Genomic DNA, 19,674 nt, shown 5'->3' on the forward strand with positions numbered 1-19,674 from the left:
TTTAAGGTGGTAAAGTTGAATGATTGCCCTGTTGGTGAGCATTCAGAATGGGTCCAAGATCTTGGTAGTGAGGCAAGGGCACGGGGCTCACCATACATTTTGATCAAAACGGAGCTCCGTGTAACGGAGTAATAAAAACAGACTATCTCCCGTACCTTAAGGTTAATATCAGCAGATTCCTAGGTTGGTGAAAGATCAGCGCTTCCCTCGTGGGGACCGGCACTCAGCGCCTCCCTCGTGAAGAAGGGAACTGAGGAAAGAGAGCGGTCCTATGTTTTTAAGTCCCAGTGTCGGGAACAAAATATAAACACGAAGGATGGTTGGGTTAAACTAGGGTGGAGGAAGAGGACATGATATAAAAAAAAAATAAAGTGACATAACGATAAATTGCACTTTATTAAAAAGATATATACGGCATCTGACATGAAATGGTTAGACAAGGCTACAGAGGATCAAGATCGCGGAGGGTTTCTCACCTGCAGGAGAGATACAGTCAAAGTCTTGTCCGGTGGGTGAATTCTAAGGCTGATCAGAGAGAAGTGGGGCCGACAGGTTAGACGGGTCACAGGGAGGCATTACAAAGCTCAGAGGGCTGGAAGGTTATTCTGTCGGGAAAGGGAAAAACAGTGGCGTTATAACGGCATAGGGTAAGGGCTAGGGAGTTCCTAGCAAGACACTTTCCTGTACAGTTTCAACATGCCTGGCCCCTATATATTCTGACTCTAGTAGCCACCAACCAGTGCAACTGTATGGATCAGACTCTGACCAGAGCCAACCAACTTTTCACGATGTTGGTGATTGTAAACTGACACTTTCCATATGGACCTACAAAAGGACAGAGGACAGGACACTTGCCCTGACAGGGGGCAGATTTGCTCCCGCTAATCCTTCCGCCTGGTTCATTTGCCGTGGTTATTTGACGGGTGGCTTAAGTTTTAGACTTGCAATTTCCTTCTGTTGAGGTAAAAGAAAACATCCTCACGGAAGCGTTACAACCCGAGCAGTCCTCATTTGATACCATACTGCTTTTCAATGAGGCCCTTACTGACAACCTCATGGCCATCAAACCCTGCTCCTGTCCACCTGTACGGGTGGCAAGTCATTAGATACCCACTCGGGTGACCCTGCCTCCTCAATGCAGCACCCTACTACTGGGAGCCCACAAGCAGGGTTAACTCCAATTCTTATCCTACGTCAACACCCAAGCCCCAAGAATTAGTCCAAAAGAACTGAAGCATTTTGAATGAGATGTTTTTTTCCGCTAGCTCTCCCTTGGGCCACTCAACGCCAACAATTTGCTGGGAATGTGCTCCCATGCATTATTGGACTTATCGCTTAGATATTACCAGCAGAGTTAGAAAAAGTTCATGCCACTTTTGCACAGACCTTTCAAGAGTGCCTAGATGTGGCTAAGTACATCATACAGTCAGGCCTGGACATAACCAACCGTTTAGACAGAGCGGTTGGCACTAGTGTGGTGCTCTGGCGCAGAGCATGGATGAGATGCATTGGCTTCTTGGGAGATGTTAGGTATCGTTCATAGATATGCCTTTGGATGGGTCTGGCCTCTTCAGTGAGAAGACTGACTCCGTCTGCTAGTGCTTCAAAGAGTAGAGCCACTGAGTGCTCCCTCGGTCTGTACACAACTGGAAGGCATTATCCCCACTCTTTTTGCCCCTTTAGAGGGGTTTCCCTTCAGACAGTGAATGCACTATCCCAAAAACAGATGTTTTAGCCTATTTCAGATGTTGCCTTGCCCCCTTTCTTTTGTTGCCTTGCCCCCTTTCTTTTGTTGCCTTGCCCCCTTTCTTTTGTTGCCTTGCCCCCTTTCTTTTGTTGCCTTGCCCCCTTTCTTTTGTTGCCTTGCCCCCTTTCTTTTGTTGCCTTGCCCCCTTTCTTTTGTTGCCTTGCCCCCTTTCTTTTGTTGCCTTGCCTCCCCTTCCGTTGTTGCCTTGCCTCCCCTTCCGTTGTTGCCTTGCCTCCCCTTCCGTTGTTGCCTTGCCTCCCCTTCCGTTGTTGCCTTGCCTCCCCTTCCGTTGTTGCCTTGCCTCCCCTTCCGTTGTTGCCTTGCCTCCCCTTCCGTTGTTGCCTTGCCTCCCCTTCCGTTGTTGCCTTGCCTCCCCTTCCGTTGTTGCCTTGCCTCCCCTTCCGTTGTTGCCTTGCCTCCCCTTCCGTTGTTGCCTTGCCTCCCCTTCCGTTGTTGCCTTGCCTCCCCTTCCGTTGTTGCCTTGCCTCCCCTTCCGTTGTTGCCTTGCCTCCCCTTCCTGCCTTGCCTCCCCTTCCTGCCTTGCCTCCCCTTCCGTTGTTGCCTTGCCTCCCCTTCCGTTGTTGCCTTGCCTCCCCTTTTGTTGTTGCCTTGCCCCCCTTTTGTTGTTGCCTTGCCCCCCTTTTGTTGTTGCCTTGCCCCCCTTTTGGTGTTGCCTTGCCCCCCTTTTGGTGTTGCCTTGCCCCCCTTTTGGTGTTGCCTTGCCCCCCTTTTGGTGTTGCCTTGCCCCCCTTTTGGTGTTGCCTTGCCCCCCTTTTGCGTTGTTGCCTTGCCCCCCTTTTGCGTTGTTGCCTTGCCCCCCTTTTGCGTTGTTGCCTTGCCCCCCTTTTGCGTTGTTGCCTTGCCCCCCTTTTGCGTTGTTGCCTTGCCCCCCTTTTGCGTTGGTTGCCTGGCCCCCCCTTATGTTGGTTGCCTGGCCCCCCCCCATTCTGTTTGTTGCCTGCCCCCCCTTCCGTTTGTTGCCTGCCCCCCCCTCTGTTTGTTGCCTGGCTCCCCAACTGACCCCCTGCTGTTGTTGACGGCCCCTGTCCCCTGGAGCCTGAACACCCCCCACCTTTGCTGTTGGTGCCTGCCCCCCCCCACTTTTGCTGTTGGTGCCTGCCCCCCCACCCTTGTCGTTAGTGGTGCCTGGCACACCCCTGTTGTTGGGCCCCCCCACCCCTGCCATTGGTGCCTGGCCCCCCACACCTACCCCTTCCGTTCGTGCCTGACCCCCCCCCCCCCCCCCATCCCTGGCGTTGTTGCCTGACCCCGAAGGGCATTGTTGCCTGACCCCGAAGGGCATTGTTGCCTGACCACCCACCACCCCTAGCTTTGTTGCCTGCCCCCTCCCACCCCTGGCGTTGTTGCCTGGAACCCCCACCCCTGGCGTTGTTGCCTGGAACCCCCACCCCTGGCGTTGTTGCCTGGAACCCCCACCCCTGGCGTTGTTGCCTGGAACCCCCACCCCTGGCGTTGTTGCCTGGAACCCCCACCCCTGGCGTTGTTGCCTGGAACCCCCACCCCTGGCGTTGTTGCCTGGAACCCCCACCCCTGGCGTTGTTGCCTGGAACCCCCACCCCTGGCGTTGTTGCCTGACCCCCCTCCACCCCTGGCGTTGTTGCCTGACCCCCCTCCACCCCTGGCGTTGTTGCCTGACCCCCCTCCACCCCTGGCGTTGTTGCCTGACCCCCCCTCCACCCCTGGCGTTGTTGCCTGACCCCCCCTCCACCCCTGCCGTTGTTGCCTGACCCCCCCTCCACCCCTGCCGTTGTTGCCTGACCCCCCTCCACCCCTTCCGTTGGTGCCTGGCGTCCCCCCCTTTCCGTTGGTGCCTGGCGTCCCCCCCTTTCCGTTGGTGCCTGTCACCCCCCCTTTCCGTTGGTGCCTGTCACCCCCCCTTTCTGTTGGTGCCTGTCACCCCCCCCTTTCTGTTGGTGCCTGTCACCCCCCCTTTCTGTTGGTGCCTGTCACCCCCCCTTTCTGTTGGTGCCTGTCACCCCCCCTTTCTGTTGGTGCCTGTCACCCCCCCTTTCTGTTGGTGCCTGTCACCCCCCCTTTCTGTTGGTGCCTGTCACCCCCCCTTTCTGTTGGTGCCTGTCACCCCCCCTTTCTGTTGGTGCCTGTCACCCCCCCCTTTCTGTTGGTGCCTGTCACCCCCCCTTTCTGTTGGTGCCTGTCACCCCCCCTTTCTGTTGGTGCCTGTCACCCCCCTTTCTGTTGGTGCCTGTCACCCCCCCTTTCTGTTGGTGCCTGTCACCCCCCCTTTCTGTTGGTGCCTGTCACCCCCCCTTTCTGTTGGTGCCTGTCACCCCCCCTTTCTGTTGGTGCCTGTCACCCCCCCTTTCTGTTGGTGCCTGTCACCCCCCCTTTCTGTTGGTGCCTGTCACCCCCCCTTTCTGTTGGTGCCTGTCACCCCCCCTTTCTGTTGGTGCCTGTCACCCCCCCTTTCTGTTGGTGCCTGTCACCCCCCCTTTCTGTTGGTGCCTGTCACCCCCCCTTTCTGTTGGTGCCTGTCACCCCCCCTTTCTGTTGGTGCCTGTCACCCCCCCTTTCTGTTGGTGCCTGTCACCCCCCCTTTCTGTTGGTGCCTGTCACCCCCCCTTTCTGTTGGTGCCTGTCACCCCCCCTTTCTGTTGGTGCCTGTCACCCCCCCTTTCTGTTGGTGCCTGTCACCCCCCCTTTCTGTTGGTGCCTGTCACCCCCCCTTTCTGTTGGTGCCTGTCACCCCCCCTTTCTGTTGGTGCCTGTCACCCCCCCCTGCCTTTGGTGCCTGGCGTCCCCCCCCCTCTTCTGTTGGTGCCTGGCGTCCCCCCCCCTCTTCTGTTGGTGCCTGGCGTCCCCCCCCCTCTTCTGTTGGTGCCTGGCGTCCCCCCCCCCTCTTCTGTTGGTGCCTGGCGTCCCCCCCCCTCTTCTGTTGGTGCCTGGCGTCCCCCCCCCTCTTCTGTTGGTGCCTGGCGTCCCCCCCCCCTTCTGTTGGTGCCTGGCGTCCCCCCCCCCTTCTGTTGGTGCCTGGCGTCCCCCCCCTCTTCTGTTGGTGCCTGGCGTCCCCCCCCCTCTTCCGTTGGTGCCTGGCGTCCCCCCCCTCTTCCGTTGGTGCCTGGCGCCCCCCCCTTCCGTTGGTGCCTGGCGCCCCCCCCTTCCGTTGGTGCCTGGCGTCCCCCCCCCTGCCTTTGGTGCCTGGCGTCCCCCCCCCCCCCTCTTCTGTTGGTGCCTGGCGTCCCCCCCCCCCTCTTCTGTTGGTGCCTGGTGTGCCCCCCCCCTCTTCTGTTGGTGCCTGGCGTCCCCCCCCCCTCTTCTGTTGGTGCCTGGCGTCCCCCCCCCCCTCTTCTGTTGGTGCCTGGCGTCCCCCCCCCTCTTCTGTTGGTGCCTGGCGTCCCCCCCCCCTTCTGTTGGTGCCTGGCGTCCCCCCCCCCTTCTGTTGGTGCCTGGCGTCCCCCCCCTCTTCTGTTGGTGCCTGGCGTCCCCCCCTCTTCTGTTGGTGCCTGGCGTCCCCCCCCCTCTTCCGTTGGTGCCTGGCGTCCCCCCCCCTCTTCCGTTGGTGCCTGGCGTCCCCCCCCCTGCCTTTGGTGCCTGGCGTCCCCCCCCCCTCTTCTGTTGGTGCCTGGCGCCCCCCCCCCCTCTTCTGTTGGTGCCTGGCGTCCCCCCCCCCTCTTCTGTTGGTGCCTGGCGTCCCCCCCCTCTTCCGTTGGTGCCTGGCGTCCCCCCCCTCTTCCGTTGGTGCCTGGCGTGTCCCCCCCCCCCCTCCGTTGGTGCCTGGCATTCCCCCCCCTACTTCCGTTGGTGTGCCTGGCGCCTTCCTCTCCCGTTGGTGTGCCTGGCGCCTTCCCCTCCCGTTGGTGTGCCTGGCGCCTTCCCCTCCCGTTGGTGTGCCTGGCGCCTTCCCCTCCCGTTGGTGTGCCTGGCGCCTTCCCCTCCCGTTGGTGTGCCTGGCGCCTTCCCCTCCCGTTGGTGTGCCTGGCGCCTTCCCCTCCCGTTGGTGTGCCTGGCGCCTTCCCCTCCCGTTGGTGTGCCTGGCGCCTTCCCCTCCCGTTGGTGTGCCTGGCGCCTTCCCCTCCCGTTGGTGTGCCTGGCGCCTTCCCCTCCCGTTGGTGTGCCTGGCGCCTTCCTCTCCCGTTGGTGTGCCTGGCGCCTTCCTCTCCCGTTGGTGTGCCTGGCGCCTTCCTCTCCCGTTGGTGTGCCTGGCGCCTTCCTCTCCCGTTGGTGCCTGGCCCCTCCCCCTCCCATTGGTGTCTCCCCCTCCCGTTGGTGCCTGGCGCCTCCCCCTCCCATTGATGTCTCCCCCTCCCGTTGGTGCCTGGCGCCTCCCCACCGCCTTTGTCTCCTGGCGCCCCGCTGTTGTTGCCTGACCAGCCCCCCTGCTTCCCTCCCCCTTCTGTTGTTGCTGGTCTCACCCCTTTCTGACGTTGCTGGTCTCACCCCTTTCTGACGTTGCTGGTCTCACCCCTTTCTGACGTTGCCGGTCTCACCCCTTTCTGACGTTGCCGGTCTCACCCCCTTTCTGACGTTGCCGGTCTCACTCCCTTTCTGACGTTGCCGGTCTCACCCCCTTTCTGACGTTGCCGGTCTCACCCCCTTTCTGACGTTGCCGGTCTCACCCCCTTTCTGACGTTGCCGGTCTCACCCCCTTTCTGACGTTGCCGGTCTCACCCCCTTTCTGACGTTGCCGGTCTCACCCCCTTTCTGACGTTGCCGGTCTCACCCCCTTTCTGACGTTGCCGGTCTCACCCCCTTTCTGACGTTGCCGGTCTCACCCCCTTTCTGACGTTGCCGGTCTCACCCCCTTTCTGACGTTGCCGGTCTCACCCCCTTTCTGACGTTGCCGGTCTCACCCCCTTTCTGACGTTGCCGGTCTCACCCCCTTTCTGACGTTGCCGGTCTCACCCCCTTTCTGACGTTGCCGGTCTCACCCCCTTTCTGACGTTGCCGGTCTCACCCCCTTTCTGACGTTGCCGGTCTCACCCCCTTTCTGACGTTGCCGGTCTCACCCCCTTTCTGACGTTGCCGGTCTCACCCCTTTCTGACGTTGCCGGTCTCACCCCTTTCTGACGTTGCCGGTCTCACCCCTTTCTGACGTTGCCGGTCTCACCCTTTTCTGCCCGCTGCCGGTCTCACCCCGTTGCCGGTCTCACCCTTTTCTGCCCGCTGCCGGTCTCACCCCTTTCTGCCCGCTGCCGGTCTCACCCTTTTCTGCCCGCTGCCGGTCTCACACCCCTTTCTGCCCGCTGCCGGTCTCACACCCCTTTCTGCCCGCTGCCGGTCTCACACCCCTTTCTGCCCGCTGCCGGTCTCACCCCTTTCTGCCCGCTGCCGGTCTCACCCCTTTCTGCCCGCAGGCCGGTCTCACCCCTTTCTGCCCGCAGGCCGGTCTCACCCCTTTCTGCCCGCAGGCCGGTCTCACCCCTTTCTGCCCGCAGGCCGGTCTCACCCCTTTCTGCCCGCAGGCCGGTCTCACCCCTTTCTGCCCGCAGGCCGGTCTCACCCCCTCTTTGGACGCAGGGCGGTCCCACCCCCTCTTTGGACGTGGGCGGTCCCACCCCCTCTTTGGACGTGGGCGGTCCCACCCCCTCTTTGGACGTGGGCGGTCCCACCCCTTTCCGACGTGGGCGGTCCCCTTCCCCCCACCTCCCGTCGTTGCCTGCCTCCCTTCTCCTAATTTGTTTCAGCCTCTGAATATGTATGTTAATGTCCTTTGGTTGTACATTTTTAAAATGTAGGCGATTGGTCTTAGTGATAATTTTATTTGTTATGAATACTGACTGGTACGCCCAGGTTCAATCTTACGAATATTCTAATATCTGAAAAATATTTTTTTCGTCAATAGAACTTGTTAATCCCTTTCCTATTCTCCTTAATAATTCAATCCTGATTACTAGTAAAAATGTATGGCCTTGTGTATCATCTCACATGAATTAACAAGGAGGGCGAGCGAAAGGTGTTTTTTTAAGTGCCCAAAAGGATCTGTGGCATTTATCAGGCCTGAAAAAATGGGTTTGTTCCAAACCTAACCCCCTTCACTAACTGATCAACACTTGGTATTCTGTGAGACCCTTTGTAGTCTCTAATAGAGCCTCAAGGAAGGGAGCGCTATAATAACTGTGTCAAACCTTCGTCACAAGTTATCAAAAACATGTGCCATTTCATCCTATAAGTTGGTGGACTGTAAACATAAAATCCACAACTTCATGTAATAACCCTCCAAGTTCTGTATTGGCAGAGACTGCTGAGTACTGTGCAGATGTCTCTCGACTGTGTCTCATTGCTGTTCAGTTTGTCACGCACAACAAAGTAGACTTTATAGGTGTGAGACTGTCAAAGGCGGAGTGTGTTTTAGTTGAAGCATATACGTAATGTTGGTTCATTGATGTGTGCCTGTTTGCCTGACTGCTGTTGAAAAGCTGTGGAGTGGATTTATAGAAGCATGAACATGGTTTTGTTGTTGAGCAATTTTCTCTTTTGCATGTACCTGCACATGTTTATAGCCGTAGTAGTAGAGCAGGTATACACCTAATTTTTTACCAGCTTTTGATACATCAATGTCCCTGAATACATTTTCTTATCTTAGGAGAGCAACTTAAACAAATTCTTTCACTTAACTAAAAAGAATTGAGAGATACTGGGGTGAATATTATTTAAAAGCTTCTTTATTTTATTTTTTAAGAACGGACTAATCTGCCAAATATTTCCCATGTTAAAAATAGAGCCTTCAATTTCATACATAATTTGTTTTTGCCTACAGAACATTATAGAAACCGAGAGCAATAAACGTAGGCCTCACGTCCTGTACATTGGAACTATAACACGTTGACATTATTTTCCAAATTAAGACCTGGGGCCTGATTTAAGAGTTGGCACGCAGCCTGATTCTTCTTCGGGGAGACAGAGTAAATCAATCAGTCACCCTGACTGAGATGCCACCCGCCAATTTTTGATAAAACCGCCAAGCTGGCGATCATTTCTAAAGCATTGGCCGTGATCCAGCGCCCCTACAGAAAATCTGTCCAACATTACTACCCAACACCAAGATACTCATCATTAATCATAAATTCTCACAAGGCCCATAAATAACCGAGACAAATATTGGGCAACTGAATCATGTGACCTAATTAGTCGGATCTATACACAAACTACTTGCACCTTATATACAACTGCAGTTTATCATTCATCTTTATCATTAAAAATATATAGGAAACATCTAATTAAGTCACTGAGGTAAATGGATCAACTGATGGTAACTAGACTAAGAATAAACAAGACCAGCTTGTCATTTCAAAATCTAATTTATTTATTTTATTATCAAACAGTGAGCATTTTAGAATTAGAAATCTTTTTATTAGCAATTTGAAGACATTTTTTAATCAAGGTAAAGGCATATTAAACTGACATTTCAAAACAGATCAGCTTGTAAAGAAATAAAGCAGTAAAGGTCTCATTCCCTAAATTCTATTTCCCTGACTAAACTCATTTAAACCTAAAAGAAAAAGTCATTAAATCAGCTATCCTTACGTGTGTCAAAGAGTCCGACCGCACATCACGCCCTTCAGGAATCAGGAACGAGCCAGCCACCCTCCTCTCATGAGGTCAGGTTTTATACCTTTTCTCTATCTAAAAGTTACTAATTCTGCATTCCTTAAAAAAAAAAACATGCTTCTAATTGGCTGTTTCACGTCAGTCCATGGTTAGGTCATTCATTTCTGACCAGGTCCAGGGCACATCATAAGCCCTTATTGTTCTTAGATTTACCATCCTTCTAGCTTCCTCAAAAGAGCAACAATTGTCCGAATGCAAAGTTCACTTCCTACTCTTGGCAGGCTTTCCAGACTTTTTGTCCTTGATCCTTTCGACAAGAACACATTCGTCTTGACCATAACGCTTCTAATTTATTCTTTATTTAATCAGCAAAAGAGTTCCTCTTCCTGCACGTGAGTGAAGGCTTCACTGTGGTCAAGTTTCATATTTTCCTTCAGCACTGCCAGCCATTTTCTTTCAGGCCCGTTCGAGAACTAATATTTAAACAAACACAAAACTTTAATTAATTCGAGTAATGAAAACTATTCTTTTACCCACCCCCTTTGCTAAAGTTAATCCATTAGTTTGTTATCTAGCTTTAAGCACATATAAGCAGCGTTTTTACTTACCATCTTCTTTTTAGGTCAACAGGATTCTCCACGAGCCTTTGCCACATATAAGACACGACGTAGACAAAAGCACATTAAAATAGGCACATGCCATTAATTAAACAGCCGCAATTGTTGACAAAATCAATAGACAAGGTTAGTTTATTATTTTTCAACGTACTTGCAAATGCAACATAGAGCATATGAATTAGTCCCGTTTGTCGTGAATGTATTTTAATCTAGGTCGATTTAGGTCATTTCATGCATAAACTTATTGATACAATTAGTTATTATGGAAGTTTAACTTCGCGAGACAAAACATAATTCATTTCTGAAACTCGCTTCATCAGCAGGAACCTCCGTCACAGCGGTTCCTGTCAATGTCTTGAGAAGTTTGGTGCAAAGCCTCTCTCAACATGACAGAGCTGTGTACCAAACTTATTGTGTTTTTTATTTTCAAAAAAGGAAATCCTGAAACTGAATTTTCTTTCTGAAAATGCATACAATACTCTACAGACACTATGGGATACTTTTTGTTTGGTCTGTGCATTATTGTTGTCTTTGTACAACATACTAACATTAATATCTATTTCTGATATTCCACTTTTTGCCCATTGGCATCTACCTTCCAGCAAATAGAACTCTTTGGATGTTTGCACAATTGACCCCCAATATGCATAATTTGAAATTAAAATGTATCCTAAATCTGTTAATATTAAAATTGTGATACCATCTTAACTGTTGGTAGAAGTCTTGTTAAAGTTTCATTATTCTTTATTTTGCAGAGCCAAAGATGTGGGCAGACCCAAGGCGGACGTTGCTGCTGAGTTTATTAACAATAGAATAACTGATTGTAATGTTGTTCCGTATCCTTTTGAACAAGAAAAGTTATTTAACATTTTTTTTGTTAAGACATTAATTGCCAAAGATTTCCATTCCCCCAGTATAGTTTAGATACCCATCATAAAAAGCCCAGATATTGCATATGACATTCATGCCCCTTTTAGTCCATGACATAGCAGACTTAAGTTTCTTCCTTTCACTGAAATACTTGCCAAGTTAGTGAATCAAATGGCATTTTCTTGCTTGAAGAGATCATGGATACTGTATATTGTGTTTTTGTGGTTTTCTGACATCTAGGGTAGGTATTTCTACATTGCTGCTTAATTTGTATGGATCTGTATCACAATCTTCACACACGCCACCAGTATCTTTGTAGATATTCCAGAAATATGCTGTTTCATTATTGTATTGCCTTTCGTTCTATGTTGTAGTTTTTGAAGACTGCAAGCTAAAAAATTGTGAAACTCCTAATTTTCTTCATGGAACAGATGTATTTGAGCTTATATAGCAGATGCTCGGGCTTCTTCTCATTTTTGAGATGGTAGAGGACTTTCGATCTGTAAAATTTAGTCTGTAATTCAATCTGTGAGCAGAAACTTGCCCATTGTAGTGACACTGCGTGTGTGCATCTCACAATCATGGCTTGGAAAAGTCCCTGCCATTCATCATTTTCCTTGCCATGTTTACATCCTCTTGTGCTCCAGTTTGAGTGTAGTCTTTATCAAACACCTAACTCTTCCTGGCTTTAGGGTAGATGTTTGTATTTTCGAAACCCAAATGGCTATCTGAACAATTCGCATATTATCCGCGAACCCTGCTTACAAGCATTTTACATAATAAGTTAACAAGTTTCAACTGCATGCAGTTTCTGGTTGTGTTCTTTTCTTTTTTTTCTTTTTTTAAAAGCACTGCTCTCTGTGAGCATTCCTGGGAATGTTTGTAAATACCTTGAATGTTTGAATTCCGCAAAGCAGTACATTTATAATTGCACTTAGCGGTTGTTAGCATTGTACAAATATTATGCTACAATATACCTATGTGGGGAACTGAAGCTCTTGTCCACTGTGGTAGCACACTGCACATTGTGGGTGTGTGGTTGGAAGACTTTTGCGTTCCATTAGATTTAAATAGAATACTTTTCTTAGCCTGTGGCTGAATTATATTCTGCTGTTACTTGTGTGTGAAAATTTCATTATGTATTGGCTTTAGTTAGCTTTCATTTCAATGTCCTTTTGTCTATGTTCAGGCCAGATTTCTCCAAATTTAGTGAAGCATTCTGGTTGACATGTCAATGTTACAACTTTAGTTCACAGGTTACCATTAATCTCAAATATACTGTTGAAAGTTTTCACTGTAATTAAACATTTCCTAGCTATCGTAACGGAAAGTTTAAATTCTGTTAAGGACTCGGAGGTGAGGATTATGCTATACTTCCTTCGTTTTATTCAGACAGCAGCTACATCAATATGTTAACAGAAACTTAATTCCTCAAAACCCCAGGGAAAGTTAAGTTGCATAAGAAAACAAGTCCATAACCAATCAGGCTTTTCAAGTGTCTCTTAAAGGCGTCGTCCTTCCTCTTTTTGCCCTCTTTCTTCGCTGCTCTGAGTCCCTGTCAGTTAAGTATCTGGACTCCGGTCCCCTTTTGTTTTATTGCGGTTTGTTGTGCACCATTCTGCTTTGTTTCTTTGAAGTGAGGCGCTTAGGCCTCGTGTGAATAAGCTGCCACGGGAATGCCTCACCGCTCCTCCGGGCCGCTCACCAAATCACTTTCTCTCATTCTTGAGGGCTTCGGGCAGGGGTGCGCGGCAGTTAGCCAGCTGCTAGAGGGCTCCTTACGAGTCTCATTTCAGATGCTCATTCTCGGTCTGCCGTGAAGCGCATGTCGGTTGGCCTACATTGCTGAGCGCCTCCATCTGCGGTAGCAAATAGCTGAGTGGCCTCCTGTCAGCCTGGAGCCAGAACACCTTGTGGGGTAAGAATATTTCAGGAGCAGTGACTCCTACATGAGGGCAAACACTGCCCAGGCTGCCATTTCTACATAAAGTGCCCGTATAATACTGAGAGCGAGTTGCCTGCTGGGGCCCACAATCCTTTATCTTCTTGAAGGCCTCACACGGCCTGTGACCCACGTCATTACCCCTATTCACCATATATTTGATATATTACAAGGTCTGCAGTCTGTCATTCTAGGCCCTTTAAGGCTGGTGGCCTGCTGCATTGCCCCTCTCCTATATTGTAAACCTTACAAAGTCTGTAGCCAGCTACATTATACTCCTGGGGCCTAACCCCCACAGTGCCTATTCCCTCTTACCTGGTGGATGGCTGTATTCAGATTTTTACACTGCCGAGTAACATATCTCACAAATCTCATGGAGGATTATGGAGACAATTATGTGTAGGAGGAAAAAGTCTCATACTTCCCCGTCATAGATGAGTTCTGTGATGCGGTGAACGCCTCCATAATAAAATCGGTCTTGGATGCAATGGCCCCCCTGGAGAAGAGACTGACGCTATGTTAGCAAACCCAGATAGTCCTGTCCTCAACAGTGGGCACTGAAAACTCATTCTTAGAACAACTGACTAATGTAAAGATTCAATTCGGGTTTAGTAGACAGACACATTTAACTGTATTAGTAATCATGCATATTGTGAGCATGAAGGATGAACACAGTCATGACTATTCAATTCAGATTTAGTAATCACTCATACACACGCAATCCACCTGCAACCCATAGTTTTACACATCCATAGCCCAATCCCATGTTGCTGGGCCTTTCGTTAGACCCTATTTCATCCCCTCAGCAGTCATAATGACTTAAACATTGTTTAACGAAGAAATTCCACTTGAAGCTTTTTAGCAAGTGTCACTTCATGAGATTATCTTTGCACTCCAAACTACAGTATCACTTTTGTTCATTGTGATGTTGTGATTTATGGGCAAGTATACAATAGCTTTTGGGGTGACTACAGGGTTGAGTCTCAAACTGTAGGATGGAAATTCCAAGGGACACTTCAACCTATCTCGGCTGAGCTGGATGTAAATGTTCTAGTGCCAATTATCATTGAGGGCACACTTGCCTAGTCCCTTTTTAGGGGATGTCAAAGAAAGGATAATTATGAAGACTTGGAGACATCGGAATTGTACTGGGTTCTCTAAAATGTTCTTGGGTCACACCTGTTGTGACCTTAGGAATCACTACATCTGAATTGATATCTATCAATAACCATCACTACACATTGAACCTGCCTTTCAATTTGATTTCTAATAAATCAAAAGGTAGGCTATTTCTGCATTTTTCTGTTTGTGGTAGTTTTCAGAGCTTCCTGTTGACTGCTGAGATCGTGATTCCTTGCGGCCTGTATTTGGAAACCCACCCCTCCTGTCTGTGCCCTGGTAAACTCTTCAGTGTGTTGAGCACTTGTAACCACATAACATTTCTGATGGATACTTCTAACTGCAGATTTCTCACGTTGGAATATTCCCCAGGCAGCAGACTGGATCAGGAAAACTTTCTCCTTAGCAATGCTCCTGCGTTCTTCTTTGTGACACACCCTGGCTCCATACTAACTCAGCACTGCGCTGGAAAAGAGGAAGCAAATGCGCATATAAGTACCACCCCTGCTCACCGATGTCTGTTTCTTTCATTCCATACATTCCTATGCAGATCTGGAGCTCCGCTCCCAACTCTGGTCTGTTTCAGTGGGGTAGCTAGAGCTTGTGGCGCCCGGGGCTATCCCTCAGATTGCCGCCCCTTAGGGGAGGGGGGAGAAAGGACGACTAGCACTTGAAAGAGGTCCGAGAGACACGTAGTATCGCCGCTAATGGTTACCTCGATCATGCAATTTACATGTGCATACATGACACAGTCCAAGGCTACACCCTGCATTATTTCTGTTGCCTACCAGGGTTCAGTGAAAAGTCCTGCAACACTGAATTGTGGTTTCACTCCCTTATTCAAACCCTGGGATTCTCCTGCCCAGAGACGAAACACTAAGACACAAGGAACTGAAGACTTCACACTATGCCCTCATCAGCCTTTTGTGGACAAAACAGCAGGACACACACACCACCTGCCAAATAGTTGGGAGTCGCATCTGAAAGAAACAAAGAATATGACATGGCAAAAGGCTATGACTGCAGTACTAACTGAACCTCTGTCTCCAAACAACAAACGCCACCTACTATCCTGAAAGGGATTACACCTCAAAGGAACCAAGAATAGGATATGGTAAAAGGCTATTCCTGCACAACAGCTGCCTCCAGACCTTTCATACTCTAGAGGTTGGCTCAACACAATAGCACCAGGAACGGCAACAATAAATATCACTCACCTGGAAGGTTACGTCAGACCTATATTTTATACATCTCTGCAGTGGAGATCTCAAAAGTGGGCTTTTCTTTGTACATTTGTGCTTCTGCAACTGTATTTGGGTGAAAAGCCTGCACTACTGCTGTCCTTTTTTTTTTTTTTTTTTTTTTTTTTTCTTCTCTTGTCAATTAAGCAAGATGGTAATTCTACAAATTGTGCTGTACATGTTTCACTTCGGACTGCTTCTCTGACTGTCTTTGCAATGTGTTTGAGGAAAGCCGGCTCTAGGGTTTTGGGACCCCGGGTAGAAGATAATGTGTGGGCCCCTTCTAATTTGCATCCACGTCAAATCACAGGAAATTACATCACAGGAAGTCCAATCAATTGACTATTTTTGAGTGTCTTTGCAAGAAGCAATTTTCTTGGTGTGGATATCAGTAAAACAATAAAAACATAAATATTATAACTAATAAAAATAAGTGTATTTATATTAAACTTCTATACCACATGGAAACAGATTAGATGAGTTCTGTGGTACACGTCCTTCCTCCCAGTTGTCATGCTGGCCAACTCTGCATAGTGATTGGTCCCAGAGTCAGTGTTGTTGCTTACTACTGGGATGAGCTGCTTCCAGGATTCCCAGCTAATCTATTTGTTTTGCACCCACTATTGATTATCTTGCATGCTTACATCAGTCCCTTGGAAAGCAAAAAAAGTTAGAAATTTGGCATCCAACAGGAGCTTGCAGTAGGATCCAGGACAAACATTTAAAATGAAGAACAATCTTGCATCGTTCCACTCTGCTTTGGTAGGCCTCAGAGCACTGGACCATGGATATGAGGTCCAGAGGAGAGGATGACTCTCTTGATCCTCGCAGAACTGGGTCATGCTATGAGGCGCAAGAGAGTGGGACCAGTTGTGTAGCAATGCTGCCATGGGCCATCGTGCAAGCAAGGTAAATTGTTTCTTCCCACTACCCTCTGGTCATTGACTGGACAGTAAAATACAACCATAATCTGGGTACATTGGATCCATACCGCCACTAGACCATGGTCCTATTGCACTTCCTACACTATGGCTACGAGATGCAGAGTAGGAGCTTCCAATCCTTTAGGCCTCGTAACCATGGTGTAGTGCAGTGCAGTCCTGGTTCTACTAATGTAACCAACTGTTTGATTCTGGAAAAATACTTTTTTCCTGTTCCTCGTCTACTGATTTGACAATATGGCAGCACTTTGAAACAGGCTTCATGTATAATAAGAGCGTACACACCGGGCAGGTTCGGAGCATAGGGACAGGAGGGGAGAAGATGTAGCTTTACGTCAGAGCTGCCGACTTTGGATTTGAAAAATCAGGGTCAACATCCTGTGATCCTGGGCAATTCCACGTAATCTCTCCCTGCCTAAAAAAAGGAATATGTCCTTGTGAAATGTAATCGGTGCTCATATAAAGCACTCAAATACCTTTGTTGTGAGTTTGCTCTATCTAAAAACTGAAGGGGGAAAAAATGGGTTTAGTTTACTAATTCAGGGCTATTTTTATCAAAATAATGGAAGGTGCTTTTGACCCTGCATGGAGCACGACCCCCTCCTGTGCTGCAACGCCTTCCTTTCTGCCACTGACAAGGATCTCTTTCAGAGCTCATCAGCATCTGAAAGAGAGAGAGAGAGTTGCTTGTCTTTTCAAATGGTTAAACCAAAATGCAGGATAATGGGCATCACTTTTTGTCTTTGAGTGGGACGTGGAAGGTATCCCTAGTTGCAGGCCAAACCTGCCAAATGCGGACAGGTCTCACAGCTACGTCTGTGGCTGCAAGGCTGAAAGGCTCAGGGGAGAAGGGGCCCCTCCTCTGGGTTTTGCAACCATGGCCCAGAACTGCGAAGCACAGGGGTGGTGGGCCTCTCTTCCGTTATTCCTTGCAGCACTACACATGCTTTCAAGGCCCAGGAGAGAGGTGGACTCAGTGCTTAATTTGAGCCTCTTGTTTTCGGTGGTAGACACCGGCCCTTAATTGCCAACAACAGTTCCTATGACATCTGCCACATTGCGGCGCTGTTTGTGTAATTTAAAAATGAATACAAAAAACAGTTGTTTGCTAATTCAATTGTTGGTAGTGCACATGCTCTTTATGTGAGGGAAGATTGATCGTCTCCTAGCTTTGCAGATACAGCAAACTTGAAATACTTGACCCTGGATTGCACAAGGCAGTCTCCCAGGAAAGGTATAAGGGTGGTATCCATGCTACATACCTTTTCTGTAAGTGAAGGGAACTGGACTGTGGGCCCACAAGTTCTGCCTGTTCTTTCAGTGATGGAAGTTTCCATTGCTGTTGCTTATGATTCAAGAGACTTGTGTGAATGAAGTCTGCACTGCCTCTTTGCTTGTGCCTTGTAGTGATTATTTCCAGGGAGGGTATTCCAGACCCAGGTATGAAGCGGGGCGCTAGTTGGGTGTACATAGGGGAAACTTGAAGCCCAGCTCATGCTGACTATAATCTGTTAGTGATGGAAGCATCCAACGTGGTAACCTTGGGTTCGAGGCATGTGGGCTGCTAAATTCACATCTAGTGCATAGATCGCCGCCTAGTGTTGGGTCCGGATGATTGCACATTGTTGTCCTGGAAGAGTCTTCGAAGTATCACGAGATAGGTGGCTCCTCCCCTGGACTACAGTGCGCATGGGCATCGACTCCATCCCCAGATTGTTTTTTTTCCGCCATTGGGTTCGGATGTGATTTCGACGCCTCCTGTTCGGAATCGATATAAAACAGTTTTAAGGCCAAAAGGCTTTTAGTCACTCGTCGGTATTGTTCGCGTTCGGTCTCGTGTTCATTCCTACTCTTCAAGTGGGTTTTCGTGGAGTCGGTGACTCTTCGATCATCGAGGCCCTGTCGACGCAGCAAGACCCCGACGATACTGCGATGGAACGGAGTCCGTTCAAGTTCTGCCCAGTGTGTGGTTCCAAGTACCCACACATCGACGTGCACCCCGTGTGCAACAAGTGTCTTTCGCCGGACCACGACGAGGCCAACTGTATGGCCTGTTCCCGATTCCGATCGAAGAAGACCATCAAGTCTCGGCGCGTGGCACGTCTTGAGGCCCACCGATCGGCTCCGGCGCCAGAGGACATCTTTGGAGACCCTGATGCAGAGGAGCAGGAGCTTAATCTGCAGATTTCGCCGGCATCGGCCGAGGTCGAGGCCGACTACGGAAAGGAAGTCGGGTACCACGTCCTCGGAGAAAACATCGAGGAGGTGGGGGACGACGAAGAACCGTTTGGGGCCGTGGAAGATAGCTCGGAGGTTGAGCTATGCCCCGAAAAGACTTTTATTCCGGCTCCGGTCACGGGATCGCCTCAAGGCCTTACCCACGACCATATGCCTCGTCCCTCCGCCCCGCCTGTCGGCCCGGCTACGGACGCCCCTACGGGACCGTTGTTACCGAAACTGAAACCGAAAGTGGTGGACACCTCTACGGAGCCTCCATCGAAGAAACCGAAAGTGAAACCTTCCGGACCGGTCACGCCCAAGGGGGACGATGCTTCATCGACACAAAAGACGGCGGCTGCGTCATCGGCGCCGTCGTCTTCGAAGACGTCAGCTACGTCATCGACACCGTCGTCTTCGCACGCCTCCAAGCCGCGAAAGACTGTGGATGCGGCTAAGGGCCCTAAGGTGTCTGTGCCCTCGGGCTCGGGAAGGGCCTCGGTGCCGACTACTGTCAAGCGGGCCGCGTCGGCGACGTTGGAGGCCCCAGTGCCGAAGAAGTCGATGGCCGACCCGAAGACCTCGGGTGGCGCTGGGGACGGTTTGACAACTCCCAAGCCCAAGAAGGTGTCGACCGCGCTCCAGTCTTCGCCGGGGGGCGGATCGAGGGCGTCAGTCGGATCGACGAAGCCGTCCGCTTCCTTTACGAAGCAGGTGCAGGACTCCCTCAAGCGGATTCGTAGTAGGGAGTCGGTGTCGACCCCGGGAGCCCCCTCTGAATCTACTCCGGTGGTGTCGAAGAAGCAGGCCTCGATGCCGATTCACTTCACCCTGCCTCCGAAGGTGGTGCCTAAGGCTTTTGCGCCCAGGTCGGTGCCCGCGGACTCGATGGAAGGCGGGCACACTCAACTGAGTGGCGATTCGGGTCGACGGGCTCCCTCGGATGACGAGTCGGAGCATTACATCGATGCCGACACGGGGAGGTTGACGCTCAAGAAGAGGAAGATCACTTCTCAGCCTCTGGAGCCGTTTGTGATCCCATTAAAGAAGAAGAAGCCGCTCTCAGGGTCTCCTCAACTGGTGGAGCCTCTTTACCAACCAGTCGCGAGCCCGGAGCCTTCACCCACTGGTTCAGATGTTGCAGAGGGTGAGCAGGAGGAACAGTATACCTTTCCTGAAGGCAATGACCCTGATGAACTGCGAGACTCCTGGGGGCCATCTGGGGATCAGGGGGACGACCAGAATATCCCTGACCCGCAAGCCTATGGGCCTAAGACTTCTCCCACAGAGGATTCAACGGCGTTCAATGCCCTGATTGAAAGGGCTGCTGCTAATCACAGTGTACCTATGCATGCAGACCCAGTAGAGGTGGACTTCCTGTTCGACACTTTCTCTACTGCCGAAAAGTCTGTCAAGATTCTCCCTATGCTTAAGGGTATGCTGAAACATGCCA

At 50.4% G+C, this 19,674-nt stretch overlaps 1 protein-coding gene across 5 annotated transcripts in view; it reads left to right on the forward strand.

The window, feature by feature from the left end:
* Positions 1–19,674, forward strand: part of UBA3 (ubiquitin like modifier activating enzyme 3) — a 220,298-nt gene that overhangs the window by 53,735 nt on the left and 146,889 nt on the right. For all 5 annotated transcript variants that reach the window (XM_086939034.1, XM_086939033.1, XM_086939036.1 and 2 more), the window contains exon 6: positions 10,647–10,727. In XM_086939034.1, coding sequence (XP_086795160.1) covers positions 10,647–10,727 — 81 coding nt within the window. The remainder of the gene's footprint in view (positions 1–10,646; positions 10,728–19,674) is intronic.

Source organism: Lissotriton vulgaris, chromosome 9 (genome assembly GCF_964263255.1).
Source record: "Lissotriton vulgaris chromosome 9, aLisVul1.2, whole genome shotgun sequence".
Classification (NCBI taxonomy): domain Eukaryota; kingdom Metazoa; phylum Chordata; class Amphibia; order Caudata; family Salamandridae; genus Lissotriton; species Lissotriton vulgaris.